We start from the raw sequence: 21,972 nt of genomic DNA on the forward strand, positions 1-21,972 counted from the left end.
CAAGTGACTTCTTGGTTAACTCCCATCATCCACTGTGTGGGCGGGGGGGGGAACACTTGTTCTAGTGAGTCACAGTCAGCTGGAAGATTTGGAGACAGTAATCGCATTCAGTGAGTCAGAGCACCTGGTGATAGTCATTAGATCCAGTGAGTTGGACGACTGGGAGATGGTCATTAGGATTAGGGAGTTGGAAGACCTGGAGATGGTTATTAGACTTGGTGGGCAGAAGGACCTGGAGATAGTAATTAGACTCCACGAGTTTTGAGAATCTGGATATAGTCATTAGACTCAATGAGTTTGGAGAACTTGGAGATCGTAATTAGGCTCTGTGAGTTGGGGGTATGGAAGGAGTAATTAGACTCAATGAGTTTGGAGAACTTGGAGATAATCATTAGGCTTGATGAGTCAAACAATTGGAGATAGTCATTGGATTTTGGAGTCTGGAGCATGGACAAATAATAGACACTATGGTTGGTTACACTGTGTCCTGTTAAAATAAAAGTTACAGTCCAGTCGCCCGTGTTATTTTTTTGGGGTCATATGTCCTCTTGTTTGCCATTTCCTGTGATACATTATGAAGTCATCCAGAAAGTAATAGCCTGAGGTTTTTTTCTCATTCCTATTTTGGATGGCATTGCCTGCTCTTCTTTGATTGCCCCTCTCCTTCTGTCTTCAAACAGAACCTCCCTGTTAGGATGAGAAAGACCGAGAGGCAATTAGGGAGGTGGGGGTGGTCATGAGAGTGTCTCATCTTCTCTGTAATCAGGCTGCATGTATGCCTGCTAGAATTATGGAGCTTTCTTTTGGTTAAAATGTCTTTCTAACCACTTCGCCTCAAGCAAAGTGGTTGACCTGGTTTATGTCTGGTTGAAGAATTCCTCCAGTGGTTAACAGTATCTTGGCACCACATATGATAGTCAGGCAAGTTCAATAGAAGTCAGCTAGGGGGCGCTCAACAGTTCAGTAAGCCCTGAGGCTTCGACACTGGCTCAGTCTCTATAGCAGAGCCTGATTGCCACCATGACTCTAGGATGGTGCCTGGTGGTTTGATCAGAGGCCCTCAGCCTTCTGCATGATCTCCACAATGTCTTGGAATTAGGGCGGGCTGGCTCCTTGTGGTGAGCGCGTATGCCCCCCCCACCCCCCCTTCTCATTTTCATCTCCATTGTGTGCCTTTGGATATACGGAGAGATCGATAATGACTGTGCGATAATGACATTATTTGGTGGATAAGCCCGTCCTTCTGTTGAAGGTGAAAATTAAAAGGCGAGGACTTGCTGCAAGGCTCCGGCAACCTTCAGCAGAGTTTTAGGGAGATCATATTTAATAATAGTCGGAGCACGCGCTCGACGCCAGTTTGGTAGATAACCAACATAATCGTTAATAATTTCTTACTGACTTCCATCAGCCTGTATCAAGCCCAGACGGTTGAGGGATGGCTTTGCCTAGCAACACACTCTGTCCTACCCAACACTGCGTCCCGGTAACGCCCTTTATCTTCGATACGGCACAGCTGCGCTCCACTCTCCGCTCTAATCTCTACTAGCCGCCTAGAGTCAATTAAACATCCAGCAATTCCCACACAGACGGCTGGTAAATGCTGAGGAAGCAGCTTAAACCGGTAGCTGACCGAATCAGATAAGCGTCCGATCCGATACGAGCTCTCCGGGGCAAAAGGACGCCTCGGGCTCTGGCTCTGACGTTTTCACGGCAGTTCCGCACCTCCGCTTGGCACGGTTGAGCCTGGCTCTCCAGCGTCTGCTGCCTGCGTGTCCATGCGTGCGTTCCTGTGTGTATGAGTGGATGTCAGTACGGGCTCCTGAGGCACACTCTGCCAGATGGATGAATAGAGCTTCCCGTTGCTGACACACAGGACCAGCTGAATATGCCAGGACTCCTGTGATTGGCTGGGCCGGGCCTCCGCTTTGCAGGCCGTCTGCTCCGTCCTGTGTGCTCCCGTGCCTGTTTGCGTGCTCAGCGTGTGGCTGCGCATCATGGCTGATCTCCCATTTATTTCGCTTTTCTTTTTTTGCATGCTCTTCCTCCTGTTCCGTTCCTCTTCTCCCCTCTCCGTGTGTCCAGATGCCACGTCCGACTTGGACCCTGCGGCCCACGGTGGGTATCCTTCGACTGGACCTCCACACACACTCCTCTCTAGCCCTCATTGCACCTCCTTTGTAACCCTTCCTGCATCCGGAGTATAGCTCTCACTACACTTTGTTTAATAGACTTTACTGCATCCCAGTGTATCCCCCACTGCACTTTACTTAATAGACTTCACTGCATCCCAGTTTATCCCTCACATCAGTTCTTTATGGCTTTCACTGTATTTCAGTGTGTCCCTCACCTCACTCCTTTATTGCCTTCACTGAACTTCAGTGTATGCATGGAAAAACCCTTGATGTCTAAATGTAGAGTCTATCCAGCTGCAGGAGTGAAGCATCTTGATGTCTGTGATTAACTGTGTGTACATTTGCAACTGTTCATATGTGTGCATGTTTACGGGTTGTGTGTGTAAATGTATGTGTAAAAAAACGCATGCTGATTTCAGTAATGTCAAAACGGTCAAAAGTGGCTTCTCTGTTCAAAACTGTTCAGACATTTGCAATTTATTTCAAGTATTTGTACCTTGTACTGTGGAGTATATTTTGTGAGAAAATGTGTATCTTGTCACAGTGCTCTGTAACCTGTGCAGGACTCAACTGTTTTCTGGACAGAGAGATTTGAGTATGAGTTATGGAGGGTCTGTGAGACCCCTGAGTGTGAATTATCCAGTGTCCATGAGAGCACTAAGTGTGAGTTATGCAGTGTCTGTGAGAGCTCTGAGTATGAATTACAGTATATGGTGTCTGTGAGAGGTCCTGAATATGAATGTAATTTGTGCAGTGACTGTGAGAGCTCTTGGTGTAAGTTGTACAGTGTCTTTAAGAGCACTGAGTATGACTTGTGCAGTGTCTGTGAGAGCCCTGAGTGTGACTTGTGCAGTGTTTTTTAGAGCTCTGAGTATGAGGTAGTGTCTGTGAGAGGCCTTAGTGTTAGTTGAGTTGAGTTATGCGCTGTCTGTAAAATGTCCTGGATATGAATGCGAGTTGTGAACTGTCTGTGAGAGATATACATATGTGGTATACGGTGTCTGTGAGAGGTCCTGAATGTGTACAATGTGAGTTGTACAGTGACTGTGAGAGCATTGAGTGTGAGTTATGTTGTATCTTTGAGAGCCCTGAGTGTGAGTTGTGCAGTGTTTCTGAGAGCACTGAGTATGTTATGTAGAGCCTGTGAGAACCCTGAGTGCGAGTTATGCAGTGTCTGTGAGAGTCCTAAGTGTCATTTGTGCAGTCTGCAAGAACCCTTACAATAAATTATGTATTATCTTTGAGAGCACTGAATATGAGTTATGCAGTGTCTGTAAGAACCCTGAGTGTGAGTTATGCAGTGTCTGTAAGAACCCTGAGTGTGAGTTATGCAGTGTCTGTAAGAACCCTGAGTGTGAGTTATGCAGTGTCTATAAGAACCCTGAGTGTGAGTTATGCAGTGTCTATAAGAACCCTGAGTGTGAGTTATGCAGTGTCTGTAAGAACCCTGAGTGTGAGTTATGCAGTGTCTGGTGTCTTATTTCCACCAACACGGAGCCAGTGCTGGTGCTGGTGCCCCTGCAGGTCCCGGGGCTGGGCTGGTACTCACTTGGTGCCTGTCCGCATTTCCACCTGTTTCAAACAGAACAGGATGGATTTTTTATGTAGACGGAATTGAGAGTAAAGGTTCATATGTATTCAGTTTTTTGAATTTATTTTGATCTGTTTCGGATTTTAAGTTTTCATAAGCTGCCAAACTGAAAAAAAGTATGACTTGTTGTTCTCTTTCTATATTGCCTGTATCCACTTTTGTCTCCTTAAAGCCTCCCGCATCTGTCTGTGTAAGTAAGCTTATTCTCTTTCGCTGCTTTACCACTGTCCTTTTAAAGATTACGTAATAAGAATCTGGTAAAATGTTGCATCTTTTATGACCTTTTCGCCACTCTAGCGCCACAATATTTTATTTATTCGACCTGCGACATGTTAGTAATTTATTATTAAATCTCGCCAGCAAATCAATCTTTCATTTTCCGCAGAATAAAAAAAGATATAACGTTATACTGTTAATAAGCTCGCAAGTTGTTTCACTGCCAGCACCGGTGATATTAGACAAAACTATATCATTTATGGATTGAATTTTCAGGGTATGCAGAAGGTTTGGATGCGATATCCTGTCCCACTTTCACTGACATGACAGTTCCAAATTCTGAGACCAGCTTTTCTGTGGTGCCGTGCTGGTGCCGTTTTTTCTGGCCCAGGGCCAGTTTTTTTGCAGTGGAAAAGCGTGGAACCAGTTCCAGATTGAGAAAAAGTCAGGCACCAGCTCCAGCACCACATTGGTAGAAGCAAAGCATGTGAGAGCTCTGAGTTATGCAGTGTCCATGAGAGTGTGAGTTGTGCAGTGTCTGACAGAGTCCTGAGTATGAGTGCATTGTGCAGTGTCTGTGAGAGCCGAGTATGAGTTATGTAGTGTTAGTGAGAGCCCTAAATGTGTTCCGCAGTATCTGAGAGAGCTCTACATTTTTCATGTGTGGTTAATCAAACACACTTGAACCAGTATTACATCTATAGTCATGTGGGTTAACACAGCATGTTCAGCCCAGAGTGCATGTGTGTTGTGTGAAATACCAGAACACACTCAATGTGTGACTGTGTGAAATACTACAGCACGCTCAACCTGTATTATGTGAAATACTACAGCATACTCAGTGTGTGGCTGTGTGAAATACTATAGCACGCTCAACCTGTATTATGTGAAATACTACAGCATACTCAGTGTGTGGCTGTGTGAAATACTACAGCTCATACAACATGTGGCTATGTGAAATACTACAGCACACTCAATGTGTTGCTACGTGAAATACTATAGCACGCTCAGCCTGTGCTGTGTGAAATACTACAGCACGCTCAGTGTGTGGCTGTGTGAAATACTACAGCAAACTCAACGTGTTGCTACGTGAAATACTACAGCACACTCAGCCTGTGCTGTGTGAAATACTACAGCACGCTCAGTGTGTGGCTGTGTGAAATACTGGAGCAAGCTCAATATCTGGCTGTGTGAAGTACTATAGCACACGCAGCGTGTTTCTGCTTGATATACTATAACACACTCAGCCTGTGCTGTTTGAGATACTACAGCATGCTCAATGTGTAGCTGTGTGAAATACTACAGCACGCTCAACCAGTTATCCAATATCAACAGTCCGGAACAGTGTACATTTCAGTTTAAATATGTGCGATGAACATTGCTATTACTCGTAGGCTTGCAGCCACCTGTAGAAGTCCCACGCAGGCACAGAGTGACCTGAGTGCAGCTACAAGGCTGAATGCCCCCTGCCTTTGTAGGGCTTTTTGGGGGCACTACCATGTCCCTGATGTTTCAAGGCTGCTCTTTCAGCATTTTGGAAAGGCTCCTTTGGTATTAAATATGTCACACCGCTTGCATGCAGACACACATCTTTGTGTTGCCGTATTGCCTGCCGCGATAAAGTCTTTTATTTCCACAGAGTGAATCACTCACTCTTTTGGGGCTTTTTCATCCACGGATAAGTGTTTTCCTTTTACCCTTTTTGCGTAGCCTAGCAACAGGCAAAGGTTCAAGGCAGGAGTGGGCCTTACTGTACGGAGGCGTGGGTTTGCCGCACACTGCCGCCTGCACAGGGGCACCAGCGGCCCTTCGGCCACGTCTCTCATGTTGTTTTTCTTTTCTTCTCAAAGCTTTTCAGCTCCTGAAAAGTAGCGTCCGTATGTGGGCGCTCCCGCTGTGTCCATCACCCCCCCCACCCCCACCCCAAGCTTACCCAAGGCTCCGGGGCCTCTGCCTGTGTTCCACTGTCCCTGACTGATTCCAGTTCTGTCACCTGCTGGATGGGAACGCCCAGATGCTGATGAGCTTCCTTAATCTGCGTCGTCACGCGTCGGTCTTTTTGCAGTATCTGCGATTCTACAGCACCACCCCCTCGTCGCTCTCACGTGGGGGGGGGGCAAATTAAACAGCTGTTCCTCCTCTCCTGTTAGCAGAGGCCTCTGATTAGCAGGGAGAGCTTGATTTCACCCTCCATTCCTTCGTTTGGTTGTAGCCACTGCAGAGCCAGTTGGCTGTGATCCTATGCCGATGGACTCCGCAGATCATAATGCATTTTCCTGTCAGTGCATGGGGGGGGGAGGGTCTAAGCAGGTTTTTCGGCTTTTCAGAAGGATGATGTGATGAGCCCTCTGTAGTGTGTGTGTGTGTGTGTGTGTGTGTGTGTGTGTGTGTGTGTGTGTGTGTGTGTGTGTGTGTGTGTGTGTGTGTCCGATATACATTACATTGTGGGGACCAAATGTCACACGAGTGATAAAAACCTATTATTTAGAAGTTGTGGGTCCCCACAATTTAATAAAAATCTGTGACTGCAATAAAAAAACAAGAAATGCCAAAAGACTTGTATCTTGTTTGGGTTACTTATGATTAAGGTTAGGGCTGGGTAGGGGTTAAGATTGTCTTTGTTGGGATTAGGGATTTACCCATAGAAATGAATGGACAGTCCCCACAAAGATATGAATACAGGTCTGTGTGTGTGTGTGTGTGTGTGTGTGTGTGTGTGTGTGTGTGTGTGTTATATGTGTCTCAAAGGCTTCAAATGAAGTCAGGAATACCATTTTGTATTGCCGTGGGAAGAGTCACGATGATGTGTAGGTTGCGTCACTACATTTTGGGTAGATTTATAATTGTTTTACAAATGTCTGTCTGAAGATGGGAATATTCGAACACAATGTTCTGGACGTGAAGATTCTGTATGTTCCTGAGAACCAAACCGATGACTGATCGCTAATGTGACACCTGTCCGACATCGCAGTGTCGAAACGCCGCGGTCGGGTCGTGAATGATGTGCGTGTGATAGCGGCAGGCTGGACCCTGCACAGATCCAGGATTCTGGGACCGCTGCGGCCGTCTGCTTCGCACGCCCGGGGCTCCTCACCCTCCGGAGCGTCACCATGGCGATACCGCAGCCTGCCAAGGCCCGGGGAAGCTGCCATGCTCACTCTCAGAGGCTGCCGTTCGATTGGCTCAGGACAGGGATGTGGGCTGCATGCCACTCCGGGAGTCTCATACATTCGCTTCAGTGTTTACAAACAATGGTCACATGCATTAAGCACAAGCTTTAAAAAAGCCCTATAGATTAGCAGTGGCTGCGCCAACGGATCTGCTATTCGGCAGCCTTTCCAGATTCACCTGGTGCACTTTGACCGCATTAACCCTAAGCCACTGCTTGAGATCCCCCAGCCGTTACTCTCTCTGTGGCTGCGGCAGGTCCCATGTGGTGCAGTACCCATGACAGATGCCTGCATTAAAGTGGGGGTATCTCCCACAGCAGTATCTCCTCCAAGGTCTCAACGAGCTAACTGGGGTTATACGGCTTTGCGATACCCCCCTGCCCCACCACTCAAAAACCCCAAGTGGTTATGCAGCAAGAGACAGCCGGCTAACAGACATTTTCCAGTTTTGTGAAATACTCTCTTAAAGCCCACAGATCATCAGCCTATAGAAACATTTTCTGCAGTTATGGGGGAGCTTTGAAATGCTGCGATTTTTGTGTCGTGACATCAGGCAGACAAAGAAACATGGATTGTCATAGTATTCAGCTAGTTTTGTGATGTTATAGCCACGGTAACTTCTGTTAGGTAATTATGGCATCACTTTTCTCTGTATGGCTTTCTTTGAGCTGCTCTGACCTCTACAGGCTAAGATCTTGTGCCAACCGTCCTGACAGTACAATTTGAGTTGGATCTATTTTCCCCCCACAAAACCGCTTATTGTCAGAGGTTCTGTGTGTGTGTTTCTTTTGCTTTGTATGCGTGATGCAACTGAGGGTCCATCCGAGTGACCTTCATCTGGCCTTCTCCATATTGGCTGATGACCGCGGTCAGTGCTGTGGAGACATTTCAGAGGCTGCTTTCAAAACCAGAACCAGCACGATCTTCCAGCTCTCTGTGATCACAATTTCAGGACCTTACATCTTTGAAACACCATTACCTCTTTCCATTGAGTGCTCTTGACCTTGGTAAACATCTCTGTGATGTCTTCTGCCTGGGGGGTGGACCATCTCATCGCAAAGAGGGGATTTAAAATTTGGGTCACATTCATTTCATACCTCTGCATAGAAATTTGACCTTTTCGATTCTGAGCAGGACAAGCAGGATTACGTTAGGCACAGTGATTTAGGAAATCCATCGTATGTGATTTCTTTTCTTTAACCCACATATTTCTTAGCCACATGGCTGAGGAATTAATCTTCAGATGTGTGGGATTCTCATCCGTGAGTCTGTTTTCTTGCCGTTTCTCTTGGCTGGAGGAATTACTTCTCAATTATTTTCTGAGGGGATCCTGATCCTTCCTCCACGTTGTCCGGCCATTGTTGTGACACAGTGTTCTTTCTCGCAGGTCGGCGGGCGGGCATAGTCTGCAGCAGTGCAGGGTGGTGATTATACACGGGCGTCATCGTACGCACGCGCACAGGGGCGTGATTTGACGCATGGCAGCACTTGGAACTGTGTGGGCTGCAGTGATAGTTTGGAAGCTGTCCTACGCCCTGCACTCCATCGCTGTGACACAAGTCAGGGCTGGGGGGGTGTGTGGCACTGTGTCAGGACGCCTAATCAGTGAGGTCCCACCCTTTACCGAGATAAACACACTGGCTGCGTGCGGATAAGCCGTCTTGGAAGCTAGCTGCATCAAGGGGGGGGGGGCTGGATTGCCGTGCCGGGATCCTGCACACACAGCTGTGTCTTCTGCCTACCATGCGATGGAGGTGTCCGGCCCCTTCACCGGGACATAGAGAACCAGCCGGTGGGCATCGTCACAGGAAGGCCCCGAGTATCGCGCCCGTACAGCCACGTCCAGGAGAAAGGATGCCAAATGAAGGGCCCCCGTGTGACGCTTGTAATGGAGCGTCGGGGTGATTCGGAGCGGCTGACGGGCCCTTTAGAATGTTACCGAGGCTGTATTAGCGCTATCTTCAAGCCGCAAGCCAGCGCAGGGTGAATACCACAGCGCGTCAAACTTAAAAGAGCTCCTTTCAAGCGGCGCATAAGAGCAGGGGCTTCTGGGTGAGCGGAGGTTTTGGAGGGGGGTGCACAAGCCTCTTTCTTCTTTTCTTTGTGACGAGTTAGAAACGGGGGCTTGCTGAAAAGAGCAGATAGTGGGGGTTTATAACACCACTCGCAGGTCATGTGACCACAGTCTACTGACTGCCCGAGATCACAGGACACACTGTGCGACAGGAGCAGGCCGTGTGACCGCAGTGGGTCGACAGCCCCGGGTCACATGACCAAACTCACGCTTCACGGGTCTGTGCTGTTTGACAGCAGCAGGTCACGTGACCGTGTGGAGTAGACAGCACTAGGTCACTGGATTGCAGTGCGACAGCTCCAACAGCAATGACAAAAACCTCAGAGAATGAGACTGTCCCAGGGCACAGAGACTCCTCCGCAGTGTGACACTGCGTTCGCCACTATCCATCACCGAGCCATCTGTGTCCCTGTCACTTCCATGCCGATGGACATCTTGGGTCCCTGTCGGCAAGCGGACTCTCCTGTGCCCAGCTGAGCACACCGAAATCTTTGGAGACGATTAAGTTATCGGGCAAGAGGATAAGTCAAACAGCACAACATTTAAATGAGCTGTCACCACTGCATGCCTCTGCAGTAACCCTGTGGCTCAAGATGGCTCGTCGTCTGCTGGAGGCCGGTCTTGGACGGATGGGCTTGTGGGGGATTATTCCCGATTTCACAGCCCAGGGGGAATCAGACAGTGGTGGGGCAGGATGCCACGGCCTGCCCCTCTATCCGAGTCAGCCCTGTCAGGACCCAGATTATCCCCGAAGCTCGCCTCCACTTCTCCAGCGCTCAGATGCATCTTGGGTAGGGTGTTTTGTCTGGACTGATTGACATTTGGGAGGACTGTCTCAAGCACGAGAAAATTACATGGCAAGGCTCATTATCTGTGCATTTTTTCTTTAATAATTGGTAGAATAGAGACAGGGAGGCAAATGAAAGTGTGGATGAGTGGGAGGTAGCTCGGACGCCTAGGCTCAAAACGTCCAAATAGGCCTTGCATACTAAAATCCTGGCATACATGGGAGAGGTAGTAATAAAGGAAATTCCCACAGATGCCCTCAAAACCCACAGAAATGTAGTATTTTCCTAATAAAAATTCTTGAGGAAGAACTAAAGGGGAACATTTGTATTGGCAATGTTCAAAAGACATATTCACGATATTCACTTTGTAACACCGTTCATGATACTCTTTGTAATAATAGACTGTGTGCTTCTGTGCTGTGGATGAGAGCTGATAGGACAGTAGAACAGCACAAGACCCCGGCGCTCCACATGCAGCCCATTCTACCTGAGGATGTTGTTTCTCAGCCAGCAGAAGGAGATTAACAGTGTCGTTAATTAGCTCATATGAGAGGTACCTTTCTCGACTTCCAGACAAAGCTAATCCAACCTGTTTACCCAGCATGCTGAGTGTAGGCTGATCACCTGACCGAGCAAAGCCTTTTGGCCTGTAAATATGGAGCCTCTGAGGCACTGATGTTCGCAGAGCAGGGAAGGGCGATACAGTTGCCATGACGAAGGGATAGCAAGGGGTAATAAAAGGCGGATTTGACGTTAACCTTGTGAGTCATCACTCCTCCTTTCCCTAGCACAGGCTGATTTGTCTATGGCCTTTTATTTTCCGGGAAGACGGCTCAGCGTTAGATCCCGGCAAACTCCATAAAGGCCGAGCGCATCGGGGAAGCCCATGAGATCTTTTATAAACCTGCAGTCGTTACCTCGGAGGGCCTCCATTAGAAACACGCCAGCAGCCATGTTCTAACATCGCGGAAGGTTTTTATTTAGAGAATTGCAGCACTTCATCGATCCGAATGCCGTGACATTTGGAAACCAGGTGTTTTTTGCTCTGTAGAAGCAGAACATGGTCAAACCAACATCCCAGGATCCAACTTAAGTGCAATTCCCTGGTGCTGTGCCCCCCCCCCCAACCGATGTTCCTGCTGGTGCCTTGGCTTTTTTCCGGCCTAAGACAGAAAGTTAGGAATTAATCACGTTCCTTTATTCTAACATTGCCATTCACATAATGACCTATGGCTGCGAGGGATGATCAAAGGAAAATAATACACTTTTTGACGGGCTGGAAATAAGGTTGCGCCTGTTATTTCTCTGACAGGGAGATGGGTCTCTGAGGGACCGGCTCCAGCCCTTCATGATGTTCAGTGTCAGTTTTTGAAAATTCATTTTTTTCCCCCTCAGTGTTTAATTAGTTTTTACAGCAAGGTCATCTGGCTCCATTGCTTTCTTTGGGTTAATTTGATGAAAGCAGCCCCCGCGTTTAATGGGAAGCCGGCTCCGTCATTGCACTCTGTTCCTTTATATATTCAAGCCACTTCCGTCACACTCGGTCTGCCGCTCTAAACTGTGGTCTCGGCCTGCGTTTTTACGTATTCCGTCCACCTTCCCTTCCTCGAGAGCACGTCTGCTTCAAGTTCCCAACCACTTAATTGCTCTGGCTCTGAATGATCTCCTTCCTCTCCATTCTTCTCTGCTTTGAAAGCGGTGCCGGTCATTCTCTCTCAAACCCTGGCCTCCCTTGACATCTGCTGTTGCCTTCTCTTTACAGGTGAGCTTCTTCACTCCTCTAATATTTTTTTTTTCTTGCCCGGACAAAGATGCCACCAGTGCCGTTATTCAGGCAGGTACCTGCCTCATATCCCCAGATGGAGCTGCTGATGATGACAATGAAATAAATAATAGAAAATTAATTATAATAAATAGCTAAATTGATCATAATTAGCCAGACATTATTAGAAAATGTACTAATTAATGTACATAACATAATAATCAAACTTGCAGAAACACTCAGGAGATAATATCATAAAGGGCGGCAAGGTGTAGGTCGCTGGAATGGGAATGTGTGACTGTGACACGATGCCGCTGGTTTGTCTTCTGTCCCCAGCAGAATAGTCAAATGTCCGCTGGGCTCTTAAGTAAGGCCTTTAAGCTTCGAAATGTTCCTGAGCCGCCACATAAGAGGCTTGACCCTGCGGTCGGACCCCAAGCTTCCCTCACCTGTACGTGTGTGTGTCTCTAAGGAAGGATGTACGAAAAGAAGCATACCAATGTACTTGTGCGAATGCCAAATGAAGCATCATTTCATTTAAATATTGTTACAATTCAGATGGTATCTCAACCGCTGGATCACTGAAAGGTCCCTGTAGGGTAGGTCAGTTGCAGATAAGACAGTCCAGCTGACACCTCCTGATTTCTGCCACCAGGGTCTTCCGCAGCAGCGAGCTGGCTGTAGCTGCCCGTAGTCACGGCCCTGACACTGTGTCCGCGATGTGCATTTGCAGCCACATGCACCTCTCTCTCTTTCTGCACTTCCTGATTTTACCCGTCCCCAGATGGAGGGCCGCAAATTTTGGGACGTTGATGTATCGCTGACTAATTAATGCTGTGGGAGACGGGATGATGCAGGGATCCTGGGGAGAAGGTGGACCACAGGAGAGGCGTCGCCCGTGTACATGGGTAAAGAATCACTTCACCGAAAATGGGACATTAAGAAAATCAATTTCCAATTCTACGCAGTGGAACTCTTTTTATGGATTTAATGCGAGTTACCGGATTCTCCTCCTTTCTCATATTAGACACGTGGCAGGTTCAGTGCGAGGCCATCGTCTCCCACGTCACGCTTTAAGTTCCCAATGGATCAGGGTAGATCACTGGAGGATAAAAACAGCCCCCCTCCCGCCTCCTGGCTCACATGGGACAGGAAATGCAACCGTCATGCCTTATAACAAAATATTGCATCGGGTATCACCGAGCCGTTATTTAGAGATCAATAACTGACAGCACAGCTGCTCCTGCGCGTCACCGTCGTTCGAGACGTTAACGGCTAAAGATTCTCATCAAGGAACCGTACTGTAAGCATTTCCTTTAAAATGCTGAAAGGCAAGCTGGGAAGAAAAAGGAGTAACAGACCAGCGAGATACGATTGTAATTGTTCACCAGGGGATACCATCTGATGCTGAATGTGTTTCATTTGAGGAAGTTATTAGAACTTGGCAGCCGACGCCTTAGTGATGGTTAGAAACAACAACGGCCTTATCCCGAGGAAATGAAGTAATTGACTTTGAGAGCAAGATGAAGCAGACGAGCTAGCTCACTTAAGGCGCAGAACAGAGAAGCAGCGCTTCTGCATTCTTCAGCTGGGACTTGGAAAGGAGGGTCCCTTCACAGGCAAACAAGCTGAGGGAGCGGTGAGGCTTCAGACGGCCAAACTGGCACTTCGTCAAAAGGTTCCCGTCCAGATACTGTAATTCCTTGCTCATCTTGTATGTCCTTTCATCAGCAGAAATTAGCATACGCTGAGGCACGCTGTCACACAACTCCTCATGGAGAGGGACCGTAGCGAGGATCTTTCTGATGTTGGGGCAGCTCTGCTTTAGGTGAAAGGAATAGAAGAGGTTTTTTTTTCTTCCCCCTGCTAACCATAAAAGCTGATGTGTGAAATGTGAAACTCCTTAGCAGACGCATAACCAGGATATCTTCTACTTTCTGAGCTACGTTGAAAGAAGGGGAAGGCGGAGAGTGATGAGCATTTTAGCTCTAAAACTGAGGAGCAGCCTGCTGTCTTCTGGCACTCCCAGGTGTCCCCAGCACGCGATCTGGGTGATGATGAAGTGACCAGGCAGGACATTGCTGTGGGAGACCATGGTTGGCCTGCTTGTCTTCACTAGGTTCCTATGCTCCACAGTTAACAACTCCATGAAGGGTTCCAACAAAAACCTACTGCAAGGAACTTAATCCAGAATCCACACAGGAGACCCAAAACGAAAGGGAACTGAATGCAGATTCTCCAAATGCTACGAGCCAGTTCACTTGTGGGTCTGGATGCACAGTGTGCTGCCATATTGCCCAAATCCCGAAGCCTGGGGGCTTTTGGAGACTTTTAACTGATTCTTCTCTCCATCTTTAGCTCTTTGAAGCAAATGTCACATGGATTTCTCCCTCACTTTTTATTGTTCCTAAATTGAAAAGTAGATTCTTTGAGATGCCTATTGTCTTTAGTTCATAATTCCCCTGCACGCTCTTTAAACCAGCAGGGGCTTAACAGATTCACGGGTCGAGTTGGAGACTTTTAAGGGTGGTTTTGAAGACTTTAAACTCGCAGATTCGAATCTAGACACATCCGCGCCTGTATACTGTGCTTCTGACAGATAAGAAAGGGAAGCGGGAAGAGACCTTTGTTATCACGTGGACGTCTTTCAGATCTCCGTATGGGAGCCGGGGCCTTGCACTCAGATGATAACAATAATGACAGCTGACGAGATCTGTGCCCCAAGTTGCTGTGAACGCAAAGCTAAATAATTGTGTACCAAAGAAACTTGGACATAGTATTTAATTATTTTGAAGTATTAAAATGGGCACATTGAACATTGAAATGTTGATGTTAATATAATACTTCTTGCACGTCAAAGAAATTTAGAACATGTCAATTTAGGCCTCAAACACTATTTCACATTCAGTTATTCTTTTGATGGAGTTTTTGTTGGAATGTGTTTGATTATGAATGACATTCGCCGGGATGACATTTAGTTCAAGGTCCTCCAGGAATCTCTGTTTGAAAGGTGAGCGACGAGCACAATGGCTGAGGCAGTGTTTGTGACTGATTTGTGGTGGTGTTTGGTCAGTCATGCTGTGGCAGGATGCGTGAGTGACTTATGGTTGTGTTCAGAGGACTGTGCTGTGGCTGGATGTGTGATGAACTCGTGGTTTTGTTTGGGCAATCATGCTGTGGCAGAATGTGCAAGTGTCTCATTGTTGTGTTCAGAGGGCTGTGCTGTAGCTGGATGTGTGATGAACTCGTGGTTGTGTTTGGGCAATCATGCTGTGGCAGGATACGTGAATGACTCATGGTTGTATTTGGAGAACTCTGCTGTGGCAGGATGCAAGATTAACGTGTGGTTGTGTTTTAGGTTATTATGCTGTGGCAGGATGCACGAGTGCCTCTTGGTGATTTTGGCTGGTATTATTCTGTTGTTTGTACCCCAATCCCTTTATACATCATAGTCTGTCAGATCTGGCCTTTGAGAGTGCATCGCTAATATGAAATCCTGATGGAGCCTGTGTCCGTATTCATTTTACTTTAGAGAACTGTCTCGTTTCTTGCCTTCCCCTCATCTCCCATCAAAAGCAGGTCATGTCGACGGGAGATGAGCACCACTGAGATAAACATATTCTTTATGCAGAATGGGACCACCACCTTTCTTGGCTCTCTAACGTCACTTATCATGGGTACCTACACTTGATCAATAAGTTTCAAATATGATTAGGCTCTGGAGTTTTAAAGCTCTACTCACAATTGGTGCCGGGGATATAAATCGTTCGTTTAAATGGAGTCTGTTTCCCAGTTCTAGACCAGTCGGACAAATGTATATTTTTTTCCTTTCCTCCCACCTGCCCCTTTTTACTTGGAGACAGTGTAGAGCGGCTGATTTATAGTCTGAGATGGAAGCTAAAAACCTTCCGGTATAACTCCACAAATCATGGGTGTGCACGAATATTTTACGGTTTGAGGCCCCGCTCTGTTTAAATTTCAGGGTATGCCCCGTACATCACTTTAATGGAACTGTCATGGACAAGATTCCACTAGGAAACCCAAGAGACTCTTACCATAGGTACCCAATGGGAGATTGGAAATACATACTAAGCACAATACAAATCCCCCATTCCTACATAAAGGGGAGACTGTTTAGCTGTGGATCCAAGATGGTATGAGAGAGTTTGATATTGAAGGGAACACAGCTTAATACATTTTTGGGGAGTTTTTAAAGCCAAATTAAAAACCGGGCTGGTACACACTTCCCCCATCCCCTCCTGTCCCTACACCTCTGTGTTGAGCCCTTTAATGGCGGCTTGGCTAAATCGTATGAGAATGACCTGTTTTGCTTGATCCTCGGCCCGACAGGAGTCATACGTTCTCAGTTTGAATGCCATCCATCATTCGCGTCACATTTCTGTTCGTTGTTGAGATGGTCATCAAGCGGCCGGGGTCATTTAAACGTGGGAACGGTGATCTGAAGCGAAGCCGTTCAGTACCATGAAGGTTGCTGGGTCTGCTCCCATTAAAGGCTCTGGGGCAGCATCGTGCCGCCGTGCTGCAGAGCACAAGCCGGCTGTACGAGCTGATATAACACAAAAGCAGCTTTACGAGCGGATAATGAGCCTATAATGTAAAAGTAGCACAATATCACAGCAGGTGCTATGCAAAGCGCTGCCATTGTCTTTCAGCCAACAGCTCAGTATTCATAAGCACGACAAAATGCATAATAATACATCAAGAATGTTTTGCTTCCAATAAAATGGAAGAGCAGTTCATATAAAGAAAATGCAATAGTCTGGCTTTAATGCAAGAACAGACAAATTAAATAGGTGGGAAATTATCTTGGATTGCTGGAGGGAGAATGTCACATGACGGGAGAAGGTGTGTTCTGATTGGAGGGCAAACAGAAACGTGACCCTGGGATCTGGCATTAAATGGCAGGTATAAGTTCATCCTTTTGAGGAGTAATAGGCATGAGGTGTGGATGGAACCAACACAGCACAACAGTTAAGAACAAAATGGAAAATAATACCCAAAGAGAGGCAGGTGAGGCTGCAGCAGAAAGAATTGCACCTAGGGATGAAAGCAGGTGGGGAGAATTAGCACAGATATCATGGTCACCTACACCCCCCCTCCCCAAAAAAAGAAAACCAAATAAATTATAGACATCAGACCAGATTAAAAATAAATGAAAAAGCAATTAAATATGAAAGACAATTCCAGTGTGTGGTGGGTGAATTACAGTTAGTCTTTACGGCAGTCAGAAATACTGACAGGCTCCTTGTTTCAGCTTTACACCTAAATGTCATCGTGGCATATCTGTGTGCCGCCATCTGCCTTTTCGCCATCTCTGTGATTGTCTTCAGCCAGGGATAATGGAGGAATCACCCTTTCTGATCACACCAGCATTAACAGGAGACTCCCATTCTCTGTAGCGTGAGATAACCATGCAATCATTCCTCCTTGAAATTATCAAATGACCATAACCACATGAATGTTTTCCCCCTATATGCGAATTCTTTTCCTTTCTAATTTAGGATGTGTGGTTATTTCTATGTGACTTTTTGATTTGTCGTGGAATCTCGGACGGAAGCTTCCAGGATACGTCCCGTGAGACTAGGCCTCAGTGTGACGGCTGCCGCTCGCTCTTTCAGACTCGCGAGCGGGCGAGGGAGCGCCGCAGAAGATGGACCACGCGGTGGTGGGCGGGGTGGTGGCGGTGGTGGTCTTCGCCATGCTCTGCCTGCTCATCGTGCTGGGCCGTTACTTCGCCAGGCACAAAGGTAAGAGCTCCGCCGTGGCCAATCGTAGGCGAGAGGCTTTCCCTGGGGGCGTGGCTGACACGGGGCCGCCCCTTCACGACAGGCACGTACTTCACCCACGAGGCCAAAGGGGCGGACGACGCTGCAGACGCTGACACGGCCATCATCAACGCCGAGGGTGGCCACAACAACTCAGACGAGAAGAAGGAGTACTACATCTGACCGGCTGGGCCACCTCATATCGGACACTGAGCTGTTTGGGGCAGGGAGGGGTGGGGAGGGTTGAGCAGGGTCCTGGGGGTGGGAAGGGGCGGACCTGACGATTTTAACTCCAGCCTGTGCATCTGAGAAAGTAAAGTGTGCTGGGAAAGGGTGGGGGGGGGCAATTTAGACTCGAGGGAAGAAGAGGGTTGGGAAACACAGAGAGAGACATCATCAGAAATCATCATAGACAGCTTTATCATTCAGCCCCCCCCCGCCCGGGTTTTCTTTAGTTCAACCATCTGCAGAAAATTCTGTGCCTTGTTTTTTTCTCTCCCTCCCCCGCCCCCCATTTCTTTTTATCATCCCCCCTCCCCCATCACACTATAGCCAATTCCCAAGCTCTAGTCCTTCACATGTTACTGGTCTTGTGAAGTCAGATTACAGAACACTTGTGCGTTGCATTGTGGACCCCCCACCCCCCTGCCAGACGGTACCAGATTCTGCTGGGAGCTGGGTCCCTGTGTCGCACACTGCTGTAGCTTCTCTGAATCCAATACAGAGAGGCTTCGGCGCGTTAAGGAGAAGCTGTAGTTAACATCAAAACATCTCATTGGCTTTCATGGTGGAGGCCAGAGGAGCTCCCATGTCAAACATTCTTGCTTTTTTCCCCTCCAGTTTAACATGGACTCTTTTAAAACATTTTTTTCTAAAGACTCACCAGTGTAAAGTGTCCTACCAATTTCCACCATCCAGAATAACCACAGAAATAACCACATTTTTGTTTTAGCTGCAGTGAAGTTCTCTGTTCAAATTGGATGTTTTTTTTCTAAAAAAAAAAAACGCTGTTCCAGTTTCTCAGACAGATTGTATGAAACCTAACAAAGGCACTGCGGTTACAGCAGTGTTTGTGTGTGTTTACTTTAGCATGTGTACCAGCCCTGGGACTGGAAAACAGCTTTCTTGTATAGGATTGTTGAGTATCATTTTTTTCCATTGGTCTTCCTAACTGACAGGCATTTTTTATCAAAAACTTGCACACAGATTTGAAACCACTGACAGTCTGAAGATTTGACAGCTACCAAAAGCAGGTTCCCAAAAAGTAGTAACCCTCAGGACATGTTCTTATTAAAAAAATAATTAAAAATCCATTAAAAACAGTAAAGTCAAATAAAGGATTTTGACTTGATTTTTCCCCTCATTAGCACACTTTAATTACAGAATAACAGGTTAAAAAACACTGCTTTTACAGTGTAATCCTCGCCATTCTCTATTAATATAATTATACAATGTATTATTTTAATATTATGATGTGTTTTACAAAACAGGCAATATATTGTTATATATTTATTTGGAGTTAGTGTTGCATTGTGATTCTTTAACTACAGCCAAAACAGTAATATATTTTAATGTAAAATAAAGTTTCTATCAGAATATGTTAAAATCTTAAATACTGAATATTATTCCCAACTTTAAACTCATTCCTTTCTATGATACCATAAATTTTATTACTGTAGTAATTCTCCTGCTTTCTAACTACAGAGCAGAAATACTTTGCAACTGGCAAAAATCTCTGCAAATCACACGTGTTCAGTAATATATACAGTAATTAACTATATTCATTCAACTCTATTAGCTTCAGCAAGGAAGACCAAGAGGACATACCCCTTCCTGCTTCTGTAATGCCATGGGCACGTTTCGGTGACCATGAGTATGCCTTTTCCATCCCATGCACATATCTCTCTCTCTGCATGCCATCACCATACAATAAACACATTTTCTCTGTACATAGACACACCCTCACCATAGCATGAACACGCCCTCTACATACCATGGGCACACCCCTCCTTGCCATGGGCCCGCCCTCTCCATATTCTGGACACACCCCTCCTTGACATGGGCCCACCCTCTCCATACTATAAACACACCCCTCCTTGACCTGGGCCCGCCCTCTCCATACCATGGACACATCCCTCCTTGACATGGGCCCACCCTCTCCATACTATAAACACACCCCTCCTTGTCATGGGCCCGCCCTCTCCATACTATAAACACACCCCTCCTTGTCATGGGCCCACCCTCTCCATACTATAAACACACCCCTCCTTGACATGGGCCCACCCTCTCCATACTATAAACACACCCCTCCTTGACCTGGGCCCGCCTTCTCCATACCATGGACACATCCCTCCTTGACATGGGCCCACCCTCTCCATACTATAAACACACCCCTCCTTGTCATGGGCCCGCCCTCTCCATACTATAAACACACCCCTCCTTGCCATGGGCCCGCCCTCTTCATACTATAAACACACCCCTCCTTGTCATGGGCCCGCCCTCTTCATACTATAAACACACCCCTCCTTGCCATGGGCCCGCCCTCTTCATACTATAAACACACCCCTCCTTGCCATGGGCCCGCCCTCTTCATACTATAAACACACCCCTCCTTGTCATGGGCCCGCCCTCTCCATACCATAGACACGCCTCATGCTCTCACTGTACCCCTTACTGTACTACACGATTAGCCTCTCTGTGCTTCTGTGATACCAAGCTGCCACCGGATCTTCCTACGTTTCCTCTAGTCAATTTTATTTTAAACTGCCAGAAATGCCAACAAAACAGAGGAATACCTTTGCAGCATTTCCAGCGTGTCGAAGGAGGGCTTTGTCGCTTAGTTTTCTCCGTCGAAGGCGAACCCGTAGGTCTCCATGACGGATCTCCCGCTTGACTCCCCGCTTCCGTAAACATGACACCAAGGTTAATGTCCTCTAAACATTCTGCTTAAAAGCAAGGGAATGTAGTAACATTCACTATTTTGTTTTTGTTTTGTTTTTAATTTCCAAAATAAATTCTTTGAAACGAAGGAGCCACTGCCTTAAAAAGTAATGTATCATGGCTTTTACACTATAAGAAAACAAATCATTTGTCTCCATCTCCATTTCCTCTGTTCACATGTGACAGTGTAAATTGAGCCTATAAAGGTATTTTCACATACGATTTGAGATTATGTGACATATTTCATAGTGATTATTATTCGTCTTGAGTCAAACGTGTGCCAGTCTCTTCTTAAGCTGAATATTCAGATTTTATTCTCTAAACACAGTATTCATTATTTAAATGCTGGCGATCTGTTGATAATAGCAACTGCAGACAGGGTGAATACGTTTGGTTTTATATACCAAACCCATTTTGGTTGCATTTAACAGTTTCATAGCCACAGCCAAGACTATCTGGGAACAGAATGGATCTTAGAAGTTGTGAAACTAGTTTCTGCCCACTGCACTAAAAATGAGCATTGGCTTGTTTGAAAATGAAAACAGTCAGCAGGATGAAGCCCACAATGTACAAGACAGACTATAAAACAGACATTTTCCACAGACAATTTAGACGGATGACAGAACTGGCTGTCAGTTTTTTCTCCACTGTTTCTTCCCTCCCCTTCTGTATAAACGGTGTTATTCAGGGTGCTGGAGGACCGGCCGTGTGCCACATCTCCTCCGCCCCAATTCAGCCAGCTCCACGGATCTCAAACAGTACGTCTTGCATCTCAGGTAGAATGCAACGTTTCCACCCCACTCACCAATGAAACGGAAATCGCAGAATCACGTGGCAAAAGTTCTGGGTTTTAGTTGTACATGTTTACGTGTTCTTGGAATACAGTGCACTGTTTTAAACGTGTTGAGTATTACTTTGCATAGACCTAGTTCACAAAAGAAAGACTCCAGTCGTTCTGTGATAGAGACAAGCCGGCTTGCTGTGCTACAATCACTAGAAAGGTGCCACGTCCTGGAAGCTCGGGGCTGCTGAGGATTTTTGGCCCAGGAAAGTTGGCCCTTGATGAGGTTTAGGTAGATTCTGTCTTTCTGCTGTACTTGGGCAATGTTACTGTGTATTAATGATGAAAAAATATCAACATGTTCCCATACACATTTTGTATTGGTTCATAAAAAGACATTTTTACAAAAAAAAAATAAAAAGAGAGAGTACTTGTCTTAATAAAAGAGTTATTAATGTTCAAAGTACATGTTGTTTGGCCATTTTTTATTTTTACACTAACTGGTGGGTTTTCTGTGATACAACTTGGGAGACACCTATGCATGGAAGTTCCATATTCAGAAAGATTTATAGAATATCTAGGACAGGCAGAGTGTGGTTGCGTCCCAGGACTTCCATCTCATGGCCCCTCTTTGTGAGAGAGCGACTTGTGGTCTGTGCTTGAATGGAAACTCAGGGAGGGGGGTCCGGGACTTTTCCTGACAGGGGGACATCAATTCTTCAGTTGGCAGGC

General features: G+C 46.6%; 1 protein-coding gene across 7 annotated transcripts in view; it reads left to right on the forward strand.

Moving 5' to 3' along the window:
- Positions 1 to 21,706, forward strand: part of cadm1b (cell adhesion molecule 1b) — a 134,657-nt gene extending 112,951 nt beyond the window's left edge. For 4 of the 7 annotated variants that reach the window (XM_048980487.1, XM_048980486.1, XM_048980489.1 and 1 more), the window contains 3 exons: positions 2,083 to 2,115; positions 17,373 to 17,501; positions 17,584 to 21,706. In XM_048980487.1, the coding sequence (XP_048836444.1) occupies positions 2,083 to 2,115; positions 17,373 to 17,501; positions 17,584 to 17,702 (281 nt within the window). In that variant the 3' untranslated portion in view covers positions 17,703 to 21,706. The remainder of the gene's footprint in view (positions 1 to 2,082; positions 2,116 to 17,372; positions 17,502 to 17,583) is intronic. The other 3 variants (XM_048980488.1, XM_048980490.1, XM_048980492.1) reach the window with 1 other exon arrangement.
- The last annotated feature ends 266 nt before the right edge of the window (positions 21,707 to 21,972 follow it).

The sequence above is a fragment of the Brienomyrus brachyistius genome, chromosome 17, assembly GCF_023856365.1.
Source record: "Brienomyrus brachyistius isolate T26 chromosome 17, BBRACH_0.4, whole genome shotgun sequence".
Taxonomy (NCBI): domain Eukaryota; kingdom Metazoa; phylum Chordata; class Actinopteri; order Osteoglossiformes; family Mormyridae; genus Brienomyrus; species Brienomyrus brachyistius.